At 33.7% G+C, this 24,804-nt stretch overlaps 1 protein-coding gene across 1 annotated transcript in view; it reads left to right on the top strand.

Moving 5' to 3' along the window:
- Window positions 1-8,777: 8,777 nt before the first annotated feature.
- The window catches only part of LOC120091724 (nuclear pore complex protein GP210), a 53,036-nt gene continuing 37,009 nt past the window's right edge, over window positions 8,778-24,804 (top strand). Inside the window, exons 1-17 of the mRNA XM_039049837.1 lie at window positions 8,778-9,156; window positions 9,748-10,013; window positions 11,599-11,765; window positions 11,872-12,088; window positions 13,229-13,575; window positions 16,245-16,424; window positions 16,598-16,736; window positions 16,814-16,962; window positions 18,414-18,525; window positions 18,682-19,271; window positions 19,371-19,494; window positions 19,695-19,972; window positions 20,252-20,362; window positions 20,727-20,789; window positions 22,396-22,587; window positions 22,889-22,948; window positions 23,018-23,086. Of these exons, the coding sequence (XP_038905765.1) occupies window positions 8,981-9,156; window positions 9,748-10,013; window positions 11,599-11,765; window positions 11,872-12,088; window positions 13,229-13,575; window positions 16,245-16,424; window positions 16,598-16,736; window positions 16,814-16,962; window positions 18,414-18,525; window positions 18,682-19,271; window positions 19,371-19,494; window positions 19,695-19,972; window positions 20,252-20,362; window positions 20,727-20,789; window positions 22,396-22,587; window positions 22,889-22,948; window positions 23,018-23,086 (3,240 nt within the window). The 5' untranslated portion in view covers window positions 8,778-8,980. The remainder of the gene's footprint in view (window positions 9,157-9,747; window positions 10,014-11,598; window positions 11,766-11,871; window positions 12,089-13,228; window positions 13,576-16,244; window positions 16,425-16,597; window positions 16,737-16,813; window positions 16,963-18,413; window positions 18,526-18,681; window positions 19,272-19,370; window positions 19,495-19,694; window positions 19,973-20,251; window positions 20,363-20,726; window positions 20,790-22,395; window positions 22,588-22,888; window positions 22,949-23,017; window positions 23,087-24,804) is intronic.

Here is a 24,804-nt window from a genome sequence, read left to right as displayed (position 1 = left end):
TAAATAAATGAAAAGAATTTTAAACATTTGAAACAAAACATTAGTACAATTCTATCAAAATCAATTTTACAAAATTAAATGTACCTAAAAGAAGGATTGTCAGTTACACAATGTAGCTTGTTATGCACGAGGTTACAACAAATCCAAAAACATCAAAGATAAATTAAAAAAAAAAAGGTAATAACAAAATATAAAGTTTGGTAACCCAATTCGGTGCAAGTACTACTAACATCTGGGAGGTAGCGTGCCGATGGAAAGATATTTTCACTATTATAAAATCAAGTGATTAAAAAGTGGTAATGAACAACAATTACAACAACACACGAATAGCCTAACTTAGTGTATGATCACTTAAACTCCCCAAATATGAGACCCTCTCACTAAGAACTTTTATCTTTCCACCTTTAAATGAAGACCAGTCAACTTGGTGAACTTGGGCCCCCAAGTTTGAATAAAGCTTAAGTGTTCTAGAAAAAACCCTCAAGATCTAGAATGCTTCTTGATTCACAATCACTAACATTGACATAATTGTGGTTATGGAACACATATAAGACAATGACATGATAATTCTTTAAAACAGTAAACCTAAAAAGAGTATAACGTCCACTTAAATATGCACGACGAAAAAGGAGAATCGAACCAAACTTTGCAGAAAATGATACTGAGGGAGAAAACCCCTCACAAATAAACATGTAGAATTTTTCAGATAAGAAAAAAATATATAGCAAAATTAGCAATTTGAGGGACGTTTTACAAGGCAATTCAAAGGACAAATTGATCAACATCCTGTAAGATAACTGTCACAATAACCTTAAAAAATATTACCAACTCCAAATCTCTAATAGTACCTAAATCTATTTTCCAGGAGTCAATACTTCTACCATCACTCTCAATGCATGCGCTCTATGAAGCATAGATACTTCATGTGAGGCAAATAATTAGTATCAGACACGTATCGGATACCGATACTTCCAGATACTTTTCAGATATGTATCTGACATGCGATTTGACGTATCTATTTCTATGCATACTTTTTTTAAAAGAAAAAGACAAGTAACTCATCTAATCTTTCTCAATCTAAAATTAGTCAGCCTATTTAAAAAGCTCACTACTCGAGTCCGAAACTAAAAGAAAAATAAATAAATAACGGTCCAAACCCTAGACTAGAATCATCTAATCTCTATCTTCACATTTGAGTCCCGATAGAGTCCAAAAAATATAAATCATTTGGATATCTTCAACAATAAGTTTTTCGTTTATCTTCATAATTATCTCTCTAATATTCTTCTTCTTCTTCTTTGCAATATAAGTCACTTTTCTATTGTATTTTATTAACTATTGTACTTCAACATCTTAGATGTTGCTTTTTTTGTATTATATTTCAGTGTTTGAATTCTATTTTATATTATTGTTATTAACTTGTATGCTAAATTTATCTATATCATAGATTTTTTTAAAGAAAAAAATGTATCGTCAACGTATCAATATCCTCGTTTTTTAGAAATATATATATTAAAAATATATTAAAAAAATGACGCATCCTTAGACGTATCCGTATCTTAGTTTTTTAGAAATTGACGAATCGCCGTATCCGATCGTATTTGTATTGTGTAGCTGTATCCTGTTTGTACTTCATAGCATGCGCTTGTGTTTTAGGTTGTGTCAGATGGTATTTTGAGGTGCAAATTCACGTCGAACTATCCAAAATTCAACAGATTATTTTCTAGTTGTCAAAGGTTGTGTGGTGTCGTGTGATTTAAAAAGTAAATCGCTAATTTGAGCACGACTCGTTTGGTTACAGTGTGTACATCTTTAGCTAAAGTGTCAAAAATTCAAACCCTTTCTTCAACCTTTCGTTGAACTAAACTAAATAGAAAAAATCATGTCAATGGTGAATTTGGGATCGGGTAGAAGAAAAATGGTTAAGTCCAATGCAAATCTCTCCATGAATTAAGACTGTGTTAAAATGTGTGACCGTAATTTATGAAAATGAAAAAGAACTTGGTGGTGACGATTGAGTCATTGACGGAAAGAGTCAAATAGGGATGGTAAAATTCTCCGTAGGGTCGGGTTCCCGCAGGTCTTCGACCCGATCGAGGCAGGGAATCCCCGGTTTGATCGGGTATGGAGGTCAAATCGGGGATTTATATTGAGTCCCCGGTCAAGGACAGGAAAGGGGCCTACCTCGTCCCCGCCTCCATCTCGATTTTTTTAATTATTAACATATAATAATAATAATAATAATAATTATTATTATTATTATTATGTGTGTATGTATGTATTATAAATATTATATAATAATAATAGATGTCCATTAGTATCATGATTAGCGTCCAATACAAGTGCCATTTTCTCATTATCACATGTGTTGGCTATGTGTCGTTCAACCACCCATGCATAGTGTCAAAGTGTGTCACTACTTACTTGCCAAAATTCCATATAAACAAGTGGTCATTTGTGGATTTTGTAGGGATATATACATTGGTTGAAACTTCACCCAGCAAATTCACAACACGTTATCAACACGAGCTCCTGTCGTTTCTTCCACTAAAGGTAGGTCCTAAAGGTATGTCGGTTTTTTCCTCTTCGTTATAATCAATAAATTAAATGTTATTTTTCATATTTAGTACATATTAAATTTCTAATGTAAATATAATATTTTGTGACAGTATTGTCATGATAAACCTTACAAAATTAGAATTCGCAACTATTGACATTGATGGCAATAATTATTTGTCATGGATGCTCGATATTGAAATTCACCTGGATGCTATGAACTTAGGAGAAACAATTAAAGAAGAAAATACGACATCCAATCACGACAAAACAAAAGCTATGATCTTCCTTCGTCATCATCTCCACGAGGGATTGAAAATGGAGTATCTTACAATAAAAGATCATCGTATCTGAAAACAGTTATTCTTCCTAAAGTTCGTTATGAGTGGATGTACTTGAGGCTACAATATTTCAAATCAGTAAGTGATTGCTACTCCACATTATTTAAAATCAGTTCAAAATGGTTGTTATGCGAAGAGAAAATTATTGATGCCGATATGTTAAAGAATACATTTTCTACATTTCATGTCTCAAATATGCTCCTACAGTAACAATATCGAGAGAAATGTTTTAAACAGTATTCTGAATTAATTTCATGTCTTCTCGTGGTCGAACAAAATAATGAGTTATTGATGAAAAATCATGAATCTCGACCAACCGAAACAACACCATTCCCTAAAGTGAATGTTGTGGATTTTAATAATAATCGTGGACAAGGTCATGACCATGGCAGAGGAATAAATAATTATTATTTTCATAATGGTCGTTCTAATAATTTAAATTTCAAAAGAACCACACAAAATGATGATCACAAAGGAAAATCTCCACAAGATAAAAATTCAAAAAGTGTTGAAAATAAATACTTCCGATACGGAATAACTGGACATTGGTCGCGTACGACACGTACTTGTCGTACGTCAAAACACTTAATTGATCTCTATCAAGCCTCCTTGAAGGAAACAAAGAAAAATGTGGGAGCAAATTTTGCATACCAGGATAATGATATATTTGACCCATCCCACATGAAAATTTTGGACGTGGTAGATTTCTTCGAATCTTTTGAAGAGAAAATTGGTAGAATTGATGGAACATTAAGTGTTTCCTTTGATGGCAGAATTGATGGAACATTAAGTGTTTCTTTTGACTTTGAAAATATCTAGATTTAATATATTTTTTTTCTTTTTCATCTCCATGTTTTTTTTTCTCTTAATAGATATTAACCTTTGTATATTGCAAATATTATTTGTCTTGTTGTGATTATTTTTTTTAATGAAGAAACCCGGATCATTTTTATATATCGAGTGACCATAAAATGAGTAAAGAAGATCTATGTTTGGCAGACAGTGCAACTACACATACGATACTTATAAGTAGAAAATATTTTTCAAATTGACAATGCTAGAAACAAAAGTCAATACAATATTAAATTTTGCAAACCTGATTGAAGGACTTGGAAAAACAAATATTATTTTTCCTAAATGAACAAAATTTACAATTGGCAATGCATTGTTCTCTGATCAATCAAAGAGAAATCTACTTGGTTTTAAAGATATACGTTTCAATGGTTACCAAATTGAGATTGATAGTAAGAATAATGTGGAATATCTATATATCATATCCACTGTCTCAAATGAAAAACGTATATTAGAAAATTTGTCTGCTTTATCTTCTGGGTTGTATTATCCTCATATACAAGTAATTGAAACATATGCAACAATAAACCTAAAGTTCATGAATCCAAACATATTTATAATTTGGCATGACTGATTGGGACATCTAGGATCTATAATGAGGAGCAGCATTATTGAGAATTCAAATGAATACCCATTGAAGAGTCATAAGATTCTTCAATCTAATGAATTATCATGTGATGCTCGCTCTAAGGAAAATTGATAATTAAACCATCACCAGCTAAAGTAGTGACTGAATCATCTGCATTTTTAGAACGAATTTATGGTGATATATGTGATCCATTAACCCACCAAGTGGACCGTTTAGATATTTTATGGTATTAATAAATGCATCCAGCAGATGGTCACACGTGTGCTTATTATCAGGTTGAAATCTTGCATTTGCAAGATTATCAAATAATTAAGTTAAGAGCACAATTTCCTGATTATACAATTAAGACCATTAGTCTTGATAATGCTGACGAATTTACATCCTAAGCTTTTGATAATTATTGTATGTCAATCAGGATAAGTGTCGAACATCTCGTAGCTCATGTTCATACACATAATGGTTTAGCAGAATAGCTAAGCTTTCTTCATCTGTATGGATAAATGCTATCTTGCATGCAACGTCACTTGTATGCATTAAGCCAGTAGCTTATCATAAGTACTCGCCATTACATTTAGTTTATGGTCATGAGCCAAATATTTCCCATTTAAGAATTTTTGGATGTGCAATATATATTCCAATTGCTCTAACACAACACATTAAGATGGGTCCTCAAAGGAGGTTAGGAATATACGTTGGATTTGATTTCCCATCAATTATCAAATATCTTGAACCCCTAACGGGTGATGTATTTACTGCATGATTTGTTGATTGACATCTTAATGAGACAAAATTTCCAACATTATGGGGGAATAATTAAGAAGTTGGAAAAAAAATTACATGTAATGCATCGTTATTGTCTCATTTAGATCCCCGTATAGATCGATGTGAACTTGAAGTTCAGGAAATAATTCATATGCAAAATATGGCAAATCAATTACCAACATTTATAGGTGCAAAGAAAGTAACTAAGTCATATATACCAGTTGCAAATGTTCCATAAAAAATTGATATCCCACCACAACAAGTTGTCACTAATGAGTCTAGAACACGCCAAAAGTTGGTAGACTAGTGGATTCCAAAGATAAAAATCCTCGAAAACAAAAAAATAATTAATAGTAAAAAATACTTGGTTGATGATGTAAATACCCATGAAGAAATACTTGACATGACTAGTGAGTGGAGTGAAATACCTAAAGATAATAATAAGATTTCAATAAACTATATCATGATAGGAAAAAGATGGATACGAACTAATGTAATTATTTTCAACATTTTTGCGTATAATGTTGTTCTTGATATTATATCTGAAAATGAGGATCCTGGACCAAAATCTGTAGAAGAATGTCGACATAGAAAAGATTGGCTTCAGTGGAAAGAAACAATTGAGGAAAAATTAAACTCACTTTCAAAACGTCGAATTTTTTGACCAGTAGTCCGAATACCAAAAGGTGTAAAACTTGTGGGATACAAATGGGTATTTGTGAATAAAAGAAATGAAGATAATGAAGTCATAAGATATAAAGCAAAACTACTTGCACAAGGTTTTTCACAGAAACCTGGTATTGATTTTGAGGAGACGTATTTTTCTGATGGTGAATGTAATTATATTAAGATATAAAAGTCTGAATATGCATCTTATGGATGCAATCACAACATATTTATATGGATATCTTGATAATGATATTTATATGAGAATCCCAAAAGGATTTAATGTACCTGAAACATATACATCAAATTCTCGGGAATGGTATTCGATAAAGTTACATTGATCACTATATGGATTAAAACAATTAGGAGAGATGTAGTACAATCGCCCAAGTGAATATTTATTGAAAGAAGGATATCAAAATAATCCAATATGTCCGCGTGTTTTTATAAAGAAGTTACAATCAGGATTTGCTATTATAACTGTATATAATTGATGACTTTAATATAATTGGAACTCCTGAAGAGCTTTCAAAGGCAATAGAATGTTTTAAGAAATAATTTGAGATAAAATATTTCGGAAAAACAAAATTTTGCCTTGGTTTACAAATTGAGCATTTAGCAGATGAAATTTTCATCAGTCAACTTATACAATAAAATTTTTGAAAAGGTTTTATATGGACAAAGCACATCCATTAAATATTCCAATGGAAGTTCGTTCATTGGATATAAAGAAAGATATATTTCGACCTCGAGAAGATAATGAATAACTTTTTGGTCATGAAGTGCCATATATTAGTACAATTGGTGCACTTATGCATCTTTCCAATAATATAAGACCAAATATTGTATTTTCAGTAACTTTATTAGTTAGATATAGTTATGTTCATACAAAAAGACATGGGAACGAAATTAAGCATGTACTCCGTTATCTCCGAATAACAATCGATATGAGTTTGTTTTATTCAAATAAATCAATTTTTGATATAGTTGGTTATGTAGGTTCTGAATATTTATCTTATCTACACAAATTTTGATCTCAAACATGTTATTTGTTTACATGTGGAGGAACTGCTATATCACGGCGATCGGTGAAACAAATTATAACCACTTCCTCAAATCACGTTGAAATTCTTGCAATTGACGAGGCTAGTCGAGAATGTGTATGGCTAAGATCAACGACTCAACAGATTCGTGAAACATGTGGTTTATCTTATAGTAAAAGTTTTCCAATAATATTATACGAAGACAACACAACTTGTATAACCCAAATCAAACGAGGATATATTAAAGGAGATAGAACAAAACATATTTCACCGAAGCTCTTCTACACTCATGATCTTGAAGAATGACGACATCACTGTATAACAAATTTGTTCGAATGATAACCTAGCAGACTTATTTACAAAAGCATTACCAACTGCAACTTTTGAAAAATTGGTGCACAACATTGGAATGCAGCTTCATAAATTTAAGTGATGTTTTCATGGGGGAGTAAATATATTGTATTCTTTTAGGAGTATGTATCATATGAAATATGTACTATTTTTCATCCATTAGGATTTTTTCCTATGTAATTTTTTCCTAGTAAGGTTTCAATGAGACATATTTCATATATATATAATAGGCATCTAAGAGGGAATATTATAAATGTCATATAATAATAATAGATGCCCATTAGTGCCATGCTTAGTGTCTAATGCCAAGTGTCATTTTCTCGTTATCACATGTGTTGGCTATGTGTCATTCAACCCCTATACTGTCCAAGTAGGCCACTTCCTATTTGCCAAAATTTCCTATAAATAAGTGGTCATTTGTAGAAATATATACATTGGTTGAAACTCCACCAATTTTGGAAAAAGTGGAGATTTTTGAATAAATTTCTTATTTTATATTATTCTATTTGTATATATATTTATTTTAATATTATATTTATTAATGTTCGTGTTTCTACCTCGTTTGTTCCTGTAAATTCAGAATAATATGTATATATATAAAAACTACTAAAACAGTAGTTTCAGTTAGTTTTCTTTTTCTTTTTTTTTTTTAAATTTAATTTTCTTATATAACAAATTTATAATAAAAAATATTAAAATACTTGTTTAATTGTTAATTTAAACAAATATATGTAACAATAATATTAGTTTATTATATAAAATTTATAATTTAAATATAATACTATTTTTAGTTAATTTTAAATAATAAAATAATAAAATAATAAAATAAGAAGCATAGATTTTCCCACGAGGTCCCGAATCCCTGACCGGGAATTCTCGACCCGACCCCCCAAAATGGAGAATGGGATGGGGACAAGGATTAAAAATCTTCACGGAGACATGAATGGGGAATGCATCCCCGACCCCGACCCCGTTGCCATCCCTAGAAAAACGTCTAGCTTTAGTGACATAAAGAATTAATATCATTATTTGTTTGAGATTTTAATTCATATAGCCCCAAGTTTACAAGAGTAGACTAACATCAACTCTAAATTTAAAGTAAATATAAATATAAATAATATAATATATATTTTTTTAAAAAAGACCAAAATAATATAACCAATGATTTTTTATATAGAAGAAAATAATTTCAATGAGGTGTTTGGGCAAGAACTATACTAAGACTATAATAACCACATTTTGCTACAATACATATTATTTTGTAATCCCCAATTAGTTAACGTCGATGCTATTTTAAAATCCCAGTATTTAATATTTTCTATCATTTTTACTATTTTATATTTATCATTTTTTAATTTTTTATTTAATATTTTCTCATCAAATTAAAATAAATTACACCTCAAATACATATTATTTTAGTCCAATCTAAAATAATATATACAAAAAAAATATAAATTATTATATAGGTATAACTAACCCAAAAGTGTACAAGGGGAGTATTAGCGAATTTTGGTGGTAAAAAAATACATTTGCCCAGGAAGCAGCAACCAATACTTTCACGTCACGTGTCCCACTAGGGCCACCGTTACTTACTCGGTTTGCAAATGCAAAAATTTCTGAGATTTTACTAGGGTTCTATTCTCTTTCTTCAAGAAGCTTCTCATCTCTGCTCGTGTGCTCAGTTAATCAAGTTCGAGCTCGATCTTCAGTCTCAAATCTCCATTTCAAGCTTCGAATCTTTCCATTTGTATAGCCAGAATTTGTTCTTCTGAGTTTCGTTGTAAACTTCATGATTGTTGTTCCACTGTGTTCAACTGAAGATGCCAACTCTCGCTGCTGTGCTGCTTGTTCTTCTCTTGATGATCGGTGGAAGGTACGGAGCGACGGCTCATTTCGGCTCTGGTCCGCACATTGCCGACGTGAATATTCTATTGCCTCCCAAGATGACTAATCCAGTGGAGTATAGGCTCCAAGGGAGTGATGGTTGTTTCAAATGGTAAAATCTCAATTTTCGAATTGATGTTATATATTATGTAATGCTGAAGTTGAGAAAGAGAGTGGAGCGAATGGTAGAGAAGTTGAAATCTGAACTTTGGAGTTTCTGTATGAGTTAAGGAGCTGAGTGGGTAATGATTCTACTTGATTATCACGTTGTTATGTCACGCTTAGCGTAGCAACGGGGCCTGCCCTGGCATCGACAGCTTTTATGGATAATTATACCCAGTCTGAATCGATTCATCAAAAGATGCCAGGACTTATCTTTATACGATTCATTGTCAGCGACTCAGTATCGAGCATTTCTCTTTCTTAGCATCATTTTGAATTTTAAATTTGGTATCAAGTGATTAGTAGTTAACATTAGGAGAGGTCAATTTTTTTTTAGATTGATAGCATTTCACGAAAAAGGAGATAGGCTTACAACCCCCTAGACCTCAGGAAAGTTATATAGCATATTGATAATAGTTATATGTCGCATTTTTAATAAGTTTGACTATTCGACCAGACATTCTGGGGAGCGATCTCATTGTAGTTTTTGATTTTTGTTGGTCACTGCTAATCTATTTATTGCTGTTACCATAATTTATAGGTCTTGGGATCATCATGATATTCTGAGTGTTCTACCGGAATATAATGTAAGTAGTCACTGCTCGACAAGTGCTCTGTTGAGATCTATTGCTCCTTACAGTGGTCGCAAGGAGACTGCTGTTTATGCTGCTGACATACATAGTGGAATTGTAACTCGCTGCAAAATTTTTATCGACAAATTTTCCAGAATCCAAATATTTCACAATTCCATCAAACTTGACTTGGATGGGCTTGCTACACTCCGAGTCCGTGCCTTTGACAGTGAAGGTAGATTTATTGTAAATGTATCATTATGCAATCTTTCATCACTCTTGTTGTGTCACGAATTGTGGAAATGAACCCCCCCCCCCCCCCCCCCCCCAAAAAAAAAAAAAGAGAGTACACAATATGGAAGCCCTTTATTCCATTGAATCGTTTCTTATCCAAAAAAAAAGGAAAAAATATGGAAATGTATGAAAAATACCAGGGAAGTTGTGGGTATAATCACAGTGAAATCCCAGAATAGAAAAGTTTAGATCATCAATGGAACTTGTTTGATAATCTGTAGGAGACCCATTGTAACTAGTAGAATCCATAAGTATATAGATTTAATATCTAAGACCTTTTTAGTACTGCTGCATGTGTGGATGCTTGCAAAATGTGATGGAACTTCAGTTTTCACCCGTGTTTGTGGGACCGGCAGCTGTTTTGGCATGTCTTTACTTTATGTTCATTTCATAGGATCCTTGGAGAGAAATTGCATCTTTAAGGTATGTACAGCTTAAACTATGGCTGGAAAGGGAAGGTGAAAGCTATGTTATTTCTTAAACCAATATTGTGATAGCTAAATGTGAATTTCATCTGATGGATATAAATTTGTGTTTATTATAATATTAACCTACTTTGACTCTTTTTTTTTAACACTCAACTTACAATGCTCTATCTCGGTGTAAATCATTTCCTTATTTCCATGATTGTTGTGTTTCTTCACTTATTGTCCAGTGGAAATGTTTTTTCTTTCTAAATCCTTTGGGCTTTGGTACTTAATTTACCACGTTTTGTAATATAATCTCTTCAATGAAATTAATAAATTCATGTCTCTCTCTCTCTCTCAAAAAAAAAAAAAAAACACTGAGATCTCTAATTTGTGCCCCATCTTGGTCACCGTTCTAAAAGCTGCAAAATGCATGTGCTTAGGTGCACTTTGTGCCTGACCCCAGATATAGGTGATGTGATTTGTCTAAAAGCATAAACAAGAAACTAAATAAGGAAAAGAAACTTAAACAAAAAGCCGTTGAGTGGTTCATCTCCTGTGTTCAACCCTCTCATCTAGAGCTCTCTCTCTCTCTCTCTCTCTCCATTAGTTGTCGAGGAACATAAAAACGAGAATAAAGAAATAAATATGGAGTGTTATAACTTATAAGTCATTGGAAAAAGTGGAGGATGGAACCTATTCTCAGAGGGAGAGTTTTAATTTTTAGGTTTGTGTAATGTGATTTTGTCGACCATTTTGTTGTAAAAAGGCTCATAATGCTTCACCTTTGTTTTTCCATTAATAGGAAATCCTTGATTTTCAAAATCTCATGCTTCGTGCTGGCTTTTAACATTTTTTTCGAAAGGATGCTTGCTTTTAACATTATATTTGTGTATGTGTATGTGTACGTGTATAGATTGTGTGCTTCACGTATTCATTTCACCCCTCACCTCCAAGACTGATGCTAATGTGCTTCAGTGCATTTCATACTTATCATTGATCAGTTCCACAGCTTGTTTGGACTTGGCATATTTAAGATATTTGCATATATTTCTGTACCTTATTTCATTTACTTCAATGTGGATGAGAATTTGAATTGTTTTTCCATTTACTTTGCAGAAAACGTGTTTTCGTCATTAGTGGGCTTACAATTTATGTGGCATCTGATTCCTGAAACTGAAGGATCCTCTCATCACCTAGCTCATCTTCCCTTGAAGGATTCTCCTCTTAGTGATTGTGGTGGATTATGTGGAGACTTGAATATTCAAATAAAACTGGAAGATAGTGTATGTATGCTGCTGATGTTAAGAATTCCACCCTTGATTTAGACCTGGTCCAAGCAAACCAAAGTTTCATATTTTGTAATATTTCTATTCTTGCTTTATGATGCAGGGCGTATTTTCAGATCTGTTTGTTGTAAGAGGAATTGAAATTGGCCACGAAATCGTTTCTGTGGATTTGCTTGAACCAGATGTTAAGCACATGGCTGATAAGATTGTTCTGACTGTGGCAGAGGCAATGTCACTTGAACCTCCCTCACCAGTTTTTGTCCTCGTAGGTGCTACTGTTCGTTACAATCTTAAAGTTATTCGTGCCAATATACCCCAAGGTTTACTCTTCAACTCATTCTAAATATAGCTATTTATTATGGTAACTAGTTACTACGTAAAATTAGTGACTATGGTGCTCCTCCATGTAGATAAATATATCTTCTTTTAATAAGGAACCAACTTTCGTTGACAAAATTGAAAAAGGGATATACAAGGGTGTTCTCCACTAAGAAAAAGAAAAGGCCAAATCAATGGGGGCTAAACAGAAACTATCATCATGATAGGCCTAGTGGTAAAAACTAAAAAGGGAGACACAGTCTCAATAAATGACTAAAAGGTCAAGGGTTCAATCCATGGTGGCTACCTATCTAGGAATTAATTTCCTATGAGTTTTCTTGGCATCCATTGACCAAAATGTTGTAGGGTCAGGCGGGTTGTCTCGTGAGATTAGTTGAGGTGCGCGTAAGTTGACCCGAATACTAACGGAGATAAGCAGTGGCTGGGGGGGGGGTTGACGCCTAAACAAAACTAAATATGAACACTTAAGTAAAACTGGACATTCAGTTGTTATGTTTTCAATAACTGTCATAGAATTTGCCTACAAGTTAGAGTTTGAATGTGCATACCTCAAGTCTCCTTTTCCTTTTTTTTTTTTTTTTCTCCGCCGACTTGTTGCTTTATTTTGTTTGATTCTAAGCTCCATTGTGGCCACCAAAATTTGGGTTTGGTTTTTCTCCTAATGACTCCGTTGGCCTCGGGATCATTTACCTATAAAACGCGAACATTTTTATGCATAAGAATTATACAAATATAATAATGTCTATGTGCTCTTAGTGCTTGGTTGGTTTGCTTATCCACCGGCATGCCTGGATGATTGGTGTGTTTACGTTAAAAAATATACCGGAGGAGATTGTTACTGCAGTGTGTTTGGACTTGATTTTATTAGAAGACTGGCAGTGTGGTTGGCCTAATTAGAGTGTTTCATAAACTGTCAACTCAAATACCTCCAGCCTTAGACAGGATTTATAGTCTAGTTGAGTTTGTAAACCATAGTTTACAAGATAACGGACCTATTTTAACTTATTAAAACATGTATTTGTTAACCCTATAAGCATGCATCTTAACTTCTTCTTCTTTCTTCTTTTCTTTTCTTTTCTTTTTCTTTTTTTTTTTTTTTTTTTTTTTTTTTGCATATGCAGTGGTTACTTTACCATCTCCACACCACCGATGGTCAACTTCAAACTCTTCCATAGCGCATGTTGATTCTGACCTGGGTTTAACAAGGGCTCTAAGATTTGGTGTTACAGCTGTAACTGTTGAAGACACTAGGGTTAGTGGGCACATTCAAATGTCATCATTAAACGTTGTCATGCCAGAATCTTTACATTTGTCCATTAGTCCTTTGCCCATCGTTGATGAACCTGTAGAAGGAATAGAAAGATCTATATCTCTTGCCAATTGGTATATTGTTTCTGGTCGTCAATATCTCATTCAAATGAAGGTTTTCTCAGGAGGACCTGATGCACAAGAAATATACATTACAGAGGTAACCTTTGTACCCTACAAATATTGCTATTTCAGAATAGATATTCAACTTTAAAATATGGTTTTACTCTTAAGAAACTTGATCCTGACTCACTCACATATTTTATTTGGTATGTAACCTAGAATAAAATTTCAAGATAATGCTAATATGGCATGCTTAGGTTTTGGTACTACTCCTAATTATTACCATTACGATATCTTCTCACAAGCAAGTAGATTGGGATGCTTGGTTGGTGAATGATCTTTAACTATTTGGACTGCCTTTGGGAGGAAACCCTAAGAAACCCAAGTTCTGGTTCTTCTTTAAAAACCCTACAGTGGTATCCTCGATATCGGAAGAACTTTCTGTGGGCTGGAGAAGGGATTGATTCTGCTAGCTGTGGGCTGGAGAAGGGATTGAATAAGAGACTCTTACTCTTTGAGCTTTATGACGAAATAGAGGGAGGGGAGGTCTATGAACGGTTCTTTTTCGCTTTCAAAATGGTTACCTATGGGTTGTGGCTGCAGCAACTCCACCTAGACTTCTTTCGGTTATCTAGCCAGAAGATATATTGGTGGGGAATCCTGGAGTATAGAAAGAAATACCTGAAGGCTTACAATCATTAGAGAATTGTATGATAGGGAATTCGGTTAGAACTTAGAAGGTTTCTTCTTGTTGCTATTGGCAAGCATTACGTAACAAGTGAACAGATTAATATGGCAACTGGATAGCAGTATTTTCACTAATGCCAGAGCTCTTTTGGTCCATGGCAGTCAGAGCTTTATTTTGGAGCATTTGGTTGGAAAAGGAATTGTTGTATTTCTGTATCTTCTTCTTTGGTTACTTTTTGTAGCAACACTTAATTCTTAGCTTCTTGGCGTGCACTAAAAACAGGAAATTCTTTTGTAATTACAGCTTGTCCATGATCCAAATGAACTGGAAAGCTCTCTTATAGTTTATAGTTGTTTTTGTTTGTCTTAAGTGGGAGGGGGATCTCTCTTCCCCCTTGCCTTTTGGCTTTTTTTTGGGGGCCATTGTGCATAATATACATCCTGTTTCTTATTAAAAAAAAGGCATTTTCACTTGTGTCTTTCTCTTCAGCTTAGCAATCAAGCTACCATCTACAATAAGAGGCTTGCAAAAGCTATTTGGAAGAAAGGAAACCCTAAGAAAGCTTTCTAATTGGAGCCAAGTAGTATTAATATAATGGACATAATTCAAAGAAGAAATCCTTGATGTTTTATCATTCTTAGCTGGTATTGTTTATTCAAAGGATCAGTAACTCTTATATTGGTCATTTACCAAATACCCGTAACCCATTGTGGATGTGAAAAGCTACTGGAGAAACTCTATTTTGATTGGTCTTTCCCCTCCCCTGTCCTGCAAAGCTTATTATACCTGAGCTGCTTATGGGGCATCTCTCAAGCATGAAGCTAAAATCCTGTGGGAAAATATGAAGGCCTTTTCGGAGGGTTCACTTAAAGGAATCATAAAGTACTTCATGAATAAAATAGCAGAAGTTTGGGAGGTCATCCAATGGAAGGCGTGCCTATGGAGAGTTTTAATATATATATATATATATATATATATATATATGTATATGTATGTATGTCTCATCACTTTATTTTTTTTTAGGGGAATCTTGTTTTGTCAATGAAATCTTCTCTATTTCCTATAAAAAAAAGGTGTTTTACAGGTATAGTGCGAATGTGTCAACTTTCAACCACATCCATTTTAAGCTAGCTCTACACTGATTTTGTTACTTGGAATTGAATGATAAATCCAGTAACTTTATCTGGGCTCTACTCTGATTTAAATACGAAGTCGTATGTGATTTTAAATCAGTATAGCCATACTTCTCTGTTATAAAGCTAATATATACATGTCTTCCAATTAAGAGAAAATGAAGAAGTAAAGATGTAAATAATTTTTTGTTGAAAAATACATTTGTTTCTGGCTTAATGCATTAGAATCTCAAATATAATTTTAGGCGGTATTGTTTCAGCTAATTACATTCTATATGCTTGCGTTTTAATATTAGCTGCTTGAAGTTGAGACCGTACAATGTACTTTGCAGCTAATCACATTTCTTTGGCTCGATGCATAGGAAACACTCATGGATTTAGAAAGTACTGTAGCAGCTGATTACTGATTACACGCAACATGGTTGCTTTATATATATATGTAATTTTTGCGGTCCTTCCTTTGCTTTCATCTTTTTAATGTAAGTTGATTTCTATGGAGGAAGAAAAAGAAAAAGTTTCAATAACGTGAAGTTAATAGCCATCTTGAGTTGGATAAGAGCCATAGGTCTAATAAAGGACTTAGAGTGAATGGGTCCAATCCATGGTAGTCACCTACTTAGGATTTTATTTCCTATGAGTTTTCTTGGCACCCAAACAATATAGGATCAAGCGTGTTGTCCTGTGAGATTAGTTGAGGTACGTGTCAGGTGGCCTACATGAATTTAACTTTTGGCATTCTACTTTGATTTCCACCTTCTGCTTTATACATTTTCTTTTCTCTAAATTGTGGTGTTCTCTCTCGCAGCTAATAGCATTTACTTTGAAGTGAATTTTCCTTATACGAATAGCTTTTTCTCTACTTGTGGATTTTCTTCCTGTCTTAATATATTTGGCACAAGCTTTCTTGGCTATCTTCAGCTCATAATTTCTTTCCCACAAATGCAGACTGACGATGTCCAGTTGCATGATAACCAATCCCAGTGCTTGAGAACTTACCTTTTGACTAATGATCTTGTACCTAAACACAAATGGCGAACTTCTAGAATTTTGCAAGCAATTTCAAAGGGTCAAGGAATGTTGACTGGTTCGCTGACTTACTATGGTAGTAATTATGAAACAAAGGAGGTAAAAGTCAATAGTCAATCATATGAATTTTATTCTTCTCCTCAACTTCTTGCACTTTACTTATACCTGAATCTTTTAAACTTCTGTTATAGCATGTCTTATGATTAGTTATTATATTTTGACCTTCTAGTTAGAAAATTTATTCCTTTTTTTATTGTGTTCCTCCAATTTAGGTTCTCAAGATCGTTCAAGAAGTTGTCATATGTGAACGAGTAAGATTCAGCTTGGACAACAGAAGTGGTGTATCTAGAAACATCTTCCTACCTTGGACCCCTTCTGTTTATCAGGAGGTGTTACTTGAAGCTACCGGTGGTCTGTAGCATTTTAGCTGCTTGGTCTTTAAATCACTCTGGCAAAGTTACTTAACATCTTTTAATTCTCCAACATAGGTTGTGCTAAGACATCAAGTGACTACAAATGGTTTTCCTCTGACATAAGTGTTGTCACTGTATCTGCTTCTGGAGTTGTTCAGGCAAAGAATTCGGGGAAAGCAACTGTTAAAGTGCTATCTATTTTTGACTCATCAAATTTTGATGAGGTAAGATTTAAGAAATATTAGTAATTTTCTGCTTAGTTGTTTTGAAAGAATCTTGTCTGTAGTTACTTCTTACTTGAACTTCCATCTGCATATTTCTTAGATTTACATTTTTTTCCACTCTTTTAATCTGTGCTATTTGTTTATTATATCTGCTTTTCTTGTTTTTCTTTTTTCTTTTTAATTTTTAATATATATAAAAAATCATAATATTTCGGTAAGTGAAGAGTGCAGAAAAGGGGGCAACACTCGAAGTGAAGCAAAGTTTGCAAATAAGTATTCCAAATGATAAATTAAAAAGAAATTATACTTACAAAAGGTATTGGAGTGAGTACTATGGCCTGTTTGGAAAACTGTTATGAAAACTTCTTTTTACATTCTATGCTACTTTTGAAAGTTGTAATGAAATTTCCAATAAAAATTAATATTATGTTTTATTTTAAATTTTTTAATTTTATAAGAAAACATCAACAACGGTTTAATCTCGAGAAACGAACAAACTAAGGCTGGATAGAGAGAAACTCCTCCCAAAAAGAGCTAATGACTAACTAGTTTGTTAGCCAATTGATCAATTAATTTGTTAGCAAATCAGTTAATTTGTTAGTTATATACTTCTGACTTACACATGTATAGCAAATTTGAGCATAGCTTAATTGGTTTAGGCATATATCCTCGACCAAATGATTTGATGTTCTTTGAATAAAAACAAGACTGCGCCATTTCATTAATCAATTAAAATACTTTTACGAGCTTACTTGAATAGGATCTATTCTGCAGGTCGTTTAACAGTGTCCTTAAATTCTAATTCTTATTTTTATATTATTCTTTTGTTTGAAAAAAAAAAATAAAACTTTTCATTGATTTAATGACAAGAGCTTAATGCTCTAAAAATGCAAGATTTTCAAAGAAAAAGAGAATAGAGTAGAAGAGACAATCGTCCTTGAGTTCTAATCAATGAAAAACTTGTATATTGTTCCTCCCTGCTCTTTTGTAATTTCATACCTCAACGAAAGTGTCTCTTATAAAGAAAAGCTCGTGTCTTGTTAAAAAAAAAATTAAAGATTCTCCTATTGATTTACACCCAAAACAAATAAAATACATAATAAATGAAGGCTAGCAATAAAGCTTGCATATTTAAGGTATCATTCTCCTGATGCTCATATATCAAAGCCTTAGTACAGGTCCGACTCAGATAAAACAAAGCCCATTAAAATAATGAACAAAATAAAACAGAAAATGAAATAATGCCTGGGGGCTTGCTACCATAGAATATCTTTTCTTTATTCACCCTCGTTGCCCCTTTTACCTTTTCTATTTTGTGATGGAAGGAACCAATTCTTATTGTTCCTGTCAAGCAGTTCATGTTTAACTTGTTCTGTGCTTTACTATGCCGAAATCTGAAAATTTGATCTGCTTAAACAAGTTCTGATTATCTTACTTTGAAGTACTGGTAGGTTGTAATTGAAGTAGCCCTACCTGGATCCATGATGATACTTCCTAGTTTCCCTGTAGAGACTGTTGTGGGGTCATTTCTTCAAGCGGCTGTCTCAATGCAGTCATCAAATGGTGATTGATTTCTTAGGCCTATTCAAATATCTAATTTTTTGTAATATTGATTTCTTAGACCTATTCAAATGGTGTTTTTTTTTAAAATTTATGTATTTATTTAATCTTTTCCCTTTTTTAATACAATTGTTTGTAACATTGATTTCTTATTTGTAGGTGACTATTTCTATCGATGTGATGCTTTTAATTCCCATATAAAGTGGAAAGTTGAGAGTCAGTTTTTCAAAATTCAAAATAATACATGGGAGATGCCTGTGCTGGACGTGCTAGAAAATGTTGAACTACGTAGTTCTTCCTATGGCTCCCCTTGTTCATGGACTTCTGTCTATGCTTCTGGTTCTGGTCATACTGTGCTGCAAGCCACACTATATAAAGAATATCAGCATTTTGATCACTCTTTGCACGGGCCTATTTTATTAAAAGCATCTTTACAAATCAGTGCTTACCCACCTCTCCTTGTTGGGCACATTGATGATGGTAGTCAATTTGGCGGTTTTTGGGTTGATCCGGCTCCAGCAGAAGCTGATAGTTTGGAAAGCCTGGATAAGTTACATCTTGTTCTTGGAACATGTTCCAATGTCATGCTTCGTGGTGGTCCTGAACATTGGGGTCAAGGTGTTGAATTTATTGAAAGTGTTGAAATTTTGGATGAAGAACCTGATTTTGGAAAGGGCAGAATTTTTGTGCACCAAGTATCTGAAAGTTATGGTTCATATCAAATTCAGTGTCAAGGACTTGGAACCTATGTACTTCTCTTTCTTCTTCTGTCATTCATTAGTAATATTGTTATTATTCTACTTGATTAAGAAGTATCTATGATATATGCTAATTCTGACTCAACTCAGACACTTCAATTTAAACGTGGTAATTTGGTTGGAGATGGCCATCCGACACCTGTAATCGCAGTAGTTCTAGTCTCAGTCATGTGTGGACTTCCTTCCTCAATTGTTTTAATTGCCGATGAACCTGGTATGGACTGGTACTTCAAGCATTAGTCTCTTTTCATCTATTCAATGAAAAGTTTCATTTTCGTTTTTTGAAAAAAGATCATGGTACTAATTGTTTCTATTTATCAAGTGTAGACTCCCTTTGTCTATTGTTTTAGTTGTTGATTCACATTTTCATTCTAAAGTTTTATCCTTTTGAACTGGTAAACTGATGGTATACAGTGAATAAAATTGACGTCATACGAACTGCAATTCGAGCTGATAGGGGTTCAATGAGACTCCGTGCTGCTCCTGTCACTGTGGCTAATGGTCGCACTATAAGAGTAGCTGCAGTTGGTGTTAGTGATTTAGGAGAACTTTTTGCAAATTCATCTTCTCTTCGTTTGAGGTGGGAACTTAGCAGTTGTGGAAGTTTGGCTTACTGGGATGAGCTGTATGGTTTAAAGAGGTCTAAGTATAGCTGGGAGAGATTTTTGACCTTGCAAAATGAGTCAGGAGAGGTAAAATCCTATATTCTTTTCCCACTCAAATGATCATCGTTTCATGATTTTGCAGTTAAATACTTCATGCTGATTATTATAATATTCATTCCTAGCATTAAAAGCACATGTACTGTTGTTTATTTGGTGCGGGTTATACTGGTGAAATGCATGTAATGCAGATAACTGCTTTAATGGTGTTGAGATCTTCCTTCTTGTGTGATTGAAATCCCTCCTCCCCCCTGAACCTCCAATGTTTTACTGCTGCTCTGAGTTGAAAAAATATCTTTGCTCTTCAAGTGCATTGTTCGTGCAACTGTTACTGGCTTTAGTGATGCTGTGAGGGACGATTATTCTGCCCAGTGGCTTGATAACTCAGATAACCTTTTGACAGATGCAATACGCTTACAGGTATGGTCCTTGCAAATTTCCTGTTTTTTATTTCTAAATATAGGGGGAGATTATGTCTTTGAGTTCTCCTTCCTCCTTTTTCTTCTTCTTCTTCTTCTTCTCTCTCTCTCTCTTTCTTAAAAATATTTTTAATTATTTTTTTATATATATATTTTTTTGAAACAAGAAACAAGCTTTTCAAATGATGAGTAGTCTGAGTTCAAGTGTTTTTTTTGGGTGACGAGTTCAAGATGTTCTTCAATCATGTCAATCTTTTTCTTTTCATGCTTTCATTGCCCCATTTTTGTACTTGTTATATATTTGTTGATAGTCAGGTTATCTTAATTACTCGGTTCTTTAACACTGGATCTGTTCACCAACGCAGCTTGTTTCTACTCTAAGAGTCCGCCCAGAGTACAATTTGCTGTTTTTCAATCCAGATCTCAAGGTAGAATCCTGATTCCCAGACTCCATGCGATCAGTTGGCCTAACTTTGAATGTGGACGCATTGATTTGATACCTTTCATATTGATAGTGCATCTTCGTTCTTGGTGTCTTTATATCTCTTAGCCTAACATCTATAATTTTCCAAGACTCCGAAAGAAATTTATTCAATTCAAATCCTGTGGTTGTGTTCAGAGTACTTCAACTGTCGACCACAAGCCATCTAATCAAACAGTTATCTACTTAGCAATCAAGCAAACTAACTAAAATGAATTGAAGAAGTATCTAATGAATTCAACAAAATCAAAACAGCAAGTTCATGTACATAAATTATCTATAGGAACTAAAATTTTATGTATGTTTATATATGTGTGTAAGAGACCAGAAAAGAACCATTCGAGAACCAACATAATTAGCCACTTCGAGTAATTTCCCAATTCTACTACCTGACCCTTACCTCAATGGAACCAAAATGAATATATATATAATAATATATATCATATATATATATAAGAAGCAAGAAAATAATCATTGAGGAACCAACATAGTAGCCATATTATGCTTATAATTTGCCTAATTCTACTATCTGATCATTCCCTCAAAACGAACTAGTTCTGAGGCGGGGTACAATAACCTTCAAAGTAGAAATTCCACTTGAACTTACGATGTAGAAATATTCCAACAGGATGTTGCTTTTAGCTCATCAATTGATCTTGGGGATTGGATTTCCTGGAAAGTAGGATATTCAAGCTTCAAAAGGCCGGCACAGTTGCTGATAGTTTCTGTTCAGAATATATTAAAAGTTCAAATTATATCCTGACGGCCTGAACTATCAATTGAAATTTTTGGTCAAGAGGCAATTTAACAACAAAGCCTAAATATAAAACTCCATTGGAAGACACCCTCCAGAGAGATGGCGATTGCTTGGCAATTAATCTAAAGTAATACCAAACTTTTCTCCAAGACCTCTGGGTCTGAACTTCTTGAAAAGTTATCATTATCCTGTTTCTTAGGGCAAAGAAAGCAGCATGTCAAAGGAAGTGGGGTTGAAAGCAGGACATTCTTGTTAAGAAAATTGCTCAAGACCCGAAACCAAAATTCCTCTCTGTTTTAATTTGTTGGCTTTTTTGCGAGTGTGTCTTAGACGTTAAAATCCTTGGGACCACTGAATTTTTGCTTGTTCATCAGAACCAAGACAGTAGATCCATTTTGCTTGTTGATAGCTCAGTTTCTTACCAAAGAAAAAGTAGAAAGAAAGAATGAAAGTAGAGTTCTGTTTTTTTTTCCGTGCTTTTTTGTAGCTCATTTACTTGGCCAAACAAATTGCAATATTTTTCTCTTCAATCAAGTTGTCATAGTATGATGTTATTGTTAGATCCTCGACATTTCTTCACTATTCTATTTGGGTGTACAATGCTGGAAGTCATGGAAAGCAGCAATTCACTAGAGATGCACATATTTGTATACCCAAGGGAGCCTTATTCTAATAAAAGTTAAAATTGCAATAAATGATACTTTACTAATTGGCACATAAACATAACCTATAACTGTATAAGTAATAACCATAGTATCTGCTGTAATATGCAACTAATAGAAATGCTACAATACAGGCAAATATGTCGATTACTGGAGGGAGCTGTTTCTTGGATGCTGTTGTGAATGATTCTCGTATTGTTGAGGTTATTCAACCTGCTCCAGGTATACAATGCCGAGAGTTAGTGTTGTCACCTAAAGGATTGGGGACTGCGCTTGTGACTGTTTATGACATTGGGCTCAATCCTCCACTATCATCTTCAGCTGTGGTAATTTATCTTTCCATAGCGTTATTCTTGCAAGTATTAGCAATGTAAGGAACTTGATTATATTTGCATGATTGCCTTTTCGCTTTTTGATTTCTACTCATGACTCCTTTTCCTAAAGCAATACTTGGCTTGGAGGCAAATTGGTTTTTAATGAAAACTTGGCAAGAAAATAAATTTTTGGTTGATTAGGTTACTGAAAACTTCATTATTAATGAATGTTCGGCCTTTTTTTAAGAAAATTCCTAGTTATACTGATGCGTTCATCTCCACGTGTACTCAAGAAGTTTATAATGCTTTACAGGTTCATGTTGCTGATGTAGACTGGATCAAGATTAGCTCTCAAGAAGAAATAAGCCTTCTGGTATGTTCTGATTTGACTAACAATACCTCATGTAAACTGTGTTCACCATGGGACTCTTAAAATTATCAGGAAGAAAGCTCACAAGTCGTTGATTTGGCTGCTGGGATTAGTGATGGAAGTACTTTTGACTCCTCCCAGGTTTGAATTCTAATTAATTATGTACAGTTCTGTGCCATATCATGACTTGTTATAAGTTAACCAACTGAAAAATAATTTGATAATTGGGCGGGTTTTACCTATAAAATTCTTTATGGGTGCTTTTTATACAGCTCCCTTTCTCTGATACTAAAAAAAAAATACAGAAAAAGAAGTAGATAAATGAAACTGAAATCACAACTCATCTAAATATTTGGCATGGTTTTATGTAATAGAAAGATACCCGTGCTAAAAAGTACAAGATAAAAAAGTGGTAAAAGAAAGAGAAAAACCATCACAATAGAATGGTCTTATGCGTAAATCAAAATTATTGATTTCTTTGCATCATATCATCTCCAAATTTTTTTCCTCTTTTCTTTTCTTTTCTTTTCTTTTTTTGTTTGTTTGTTTGTTTTGTTTTTGTTTTTTTTTTCCCGAAGCATCCTTGCCATCTCTTTGATCATCTCTTTTGCGTCACAGTAACTGGGTTAATGTTGGATGCGTATGGTTGGTTTACGGTTTTGCCAATCAACATATTCAATACCCTTGATTCAATTTTTTTTGTGGAAATTCCTTAACATGGTATGAAAAAGAGTTTCTGGCTAGCTATAAATAAAGGTTTCTGTTGGCATCTTTGGTGTGAAATGGATGGAAAAATTTTCAAGGATGCTTTCTCAACTTTTGATAGCTTCATGGATTTGCTTTTATTTCATGCTGTGTATTGGTGTAAACATAAATACCCATCCCCTGATTATAGTCTTTCTTCTTTGATTTGTAATTGGAGAATTTTGTTGTAGTTTGGCCTTAGGTCTTTGGAGTCTTCCAAACTCCTTTTATTCGATTCATCATTTTTTATATGAGAAACAAGGAAAAATATATAACAAAAGAGGACATAACCTAGAGGCCTTGGGGATGAGAGGTTCCTAAGCCTAATTCAATGATTAACAAGGAACGACCTCCAATCTAAATTGATGAGGAACCTGATGTATGGAGAATTTGGGAAATTAGGTTAATCGTAGGCCATCCCTAGATTATTCCCCTTTTACTATCTTTTGTTTATTATTTTCCTATAAATAGAGAGTTCCCTTTCATGTATTGAACACCTTTCATTTGAATAAAGATTCTTGGATAATTCTCTCCTTTAGTCACTTGGTCTTTTAATTTTTGTTTTTGTTTTTGTTTTTTCCCCCTGAAACGGAAACAAGTCTTGTCATTGTTATAATGAATGAGAGTACAAAGTAAAGAACCAAAGAAACAAAAAGACCCTATAACTAGAGCTCAAGAACAAAGTAAAGAAGCAAAGAGACTAAAAGGCCCTAGAACCAAAATAAAAAAAAAACTAGGGAACAGTAAGTACATCCGGGCAGATCAAAGCGTCCTTAACATAACCTAGTAGAATCCAAATAACACTGTGGAGCATGATACTAACCAAAAACAAACTAACACTTGGTCTATTACCAATTTAGTATCAAAGCAACCGCATGGGCCAACGTTGGCTGCATTTTGTGGAAGATTAAGAAATTTTTGTTGATGTTGATTGCAAGGGGGAGCTTCGTCAACTGTGCTTGTTTCTCAACACCCCATACACCTATTTACCAAGAGGGAACCCTTTAGAATAATCCTAGAAGAGGAATTTGAGCGTCACACACAACATTGCTCATGCTTGATTTTATCAAGGAACCTGTCGATCTACATTGGAATTTTGATTATAGTGATCCTAG

Source organism: Benincasa hispida, chromosome 11 (assembly GCF_009727055.1).
Source record: "Benincasa hispida cultivar B227 chromosome 11, ASM972705v1, whole genome shotgun sequence".
In the NCBI taxonomy this organism is placed as follows: Eukaryota; Viridiplantae; Streptophyta; class Magnoliopsida; order Cucurbitales; family Cucurbitaceae; genus Benincasa; species Benincasa hispida.
Note: the sequence above shows the minus strand (reverse complement) of the source record. Positions and strands in the feature narration are given on the sequence as shown.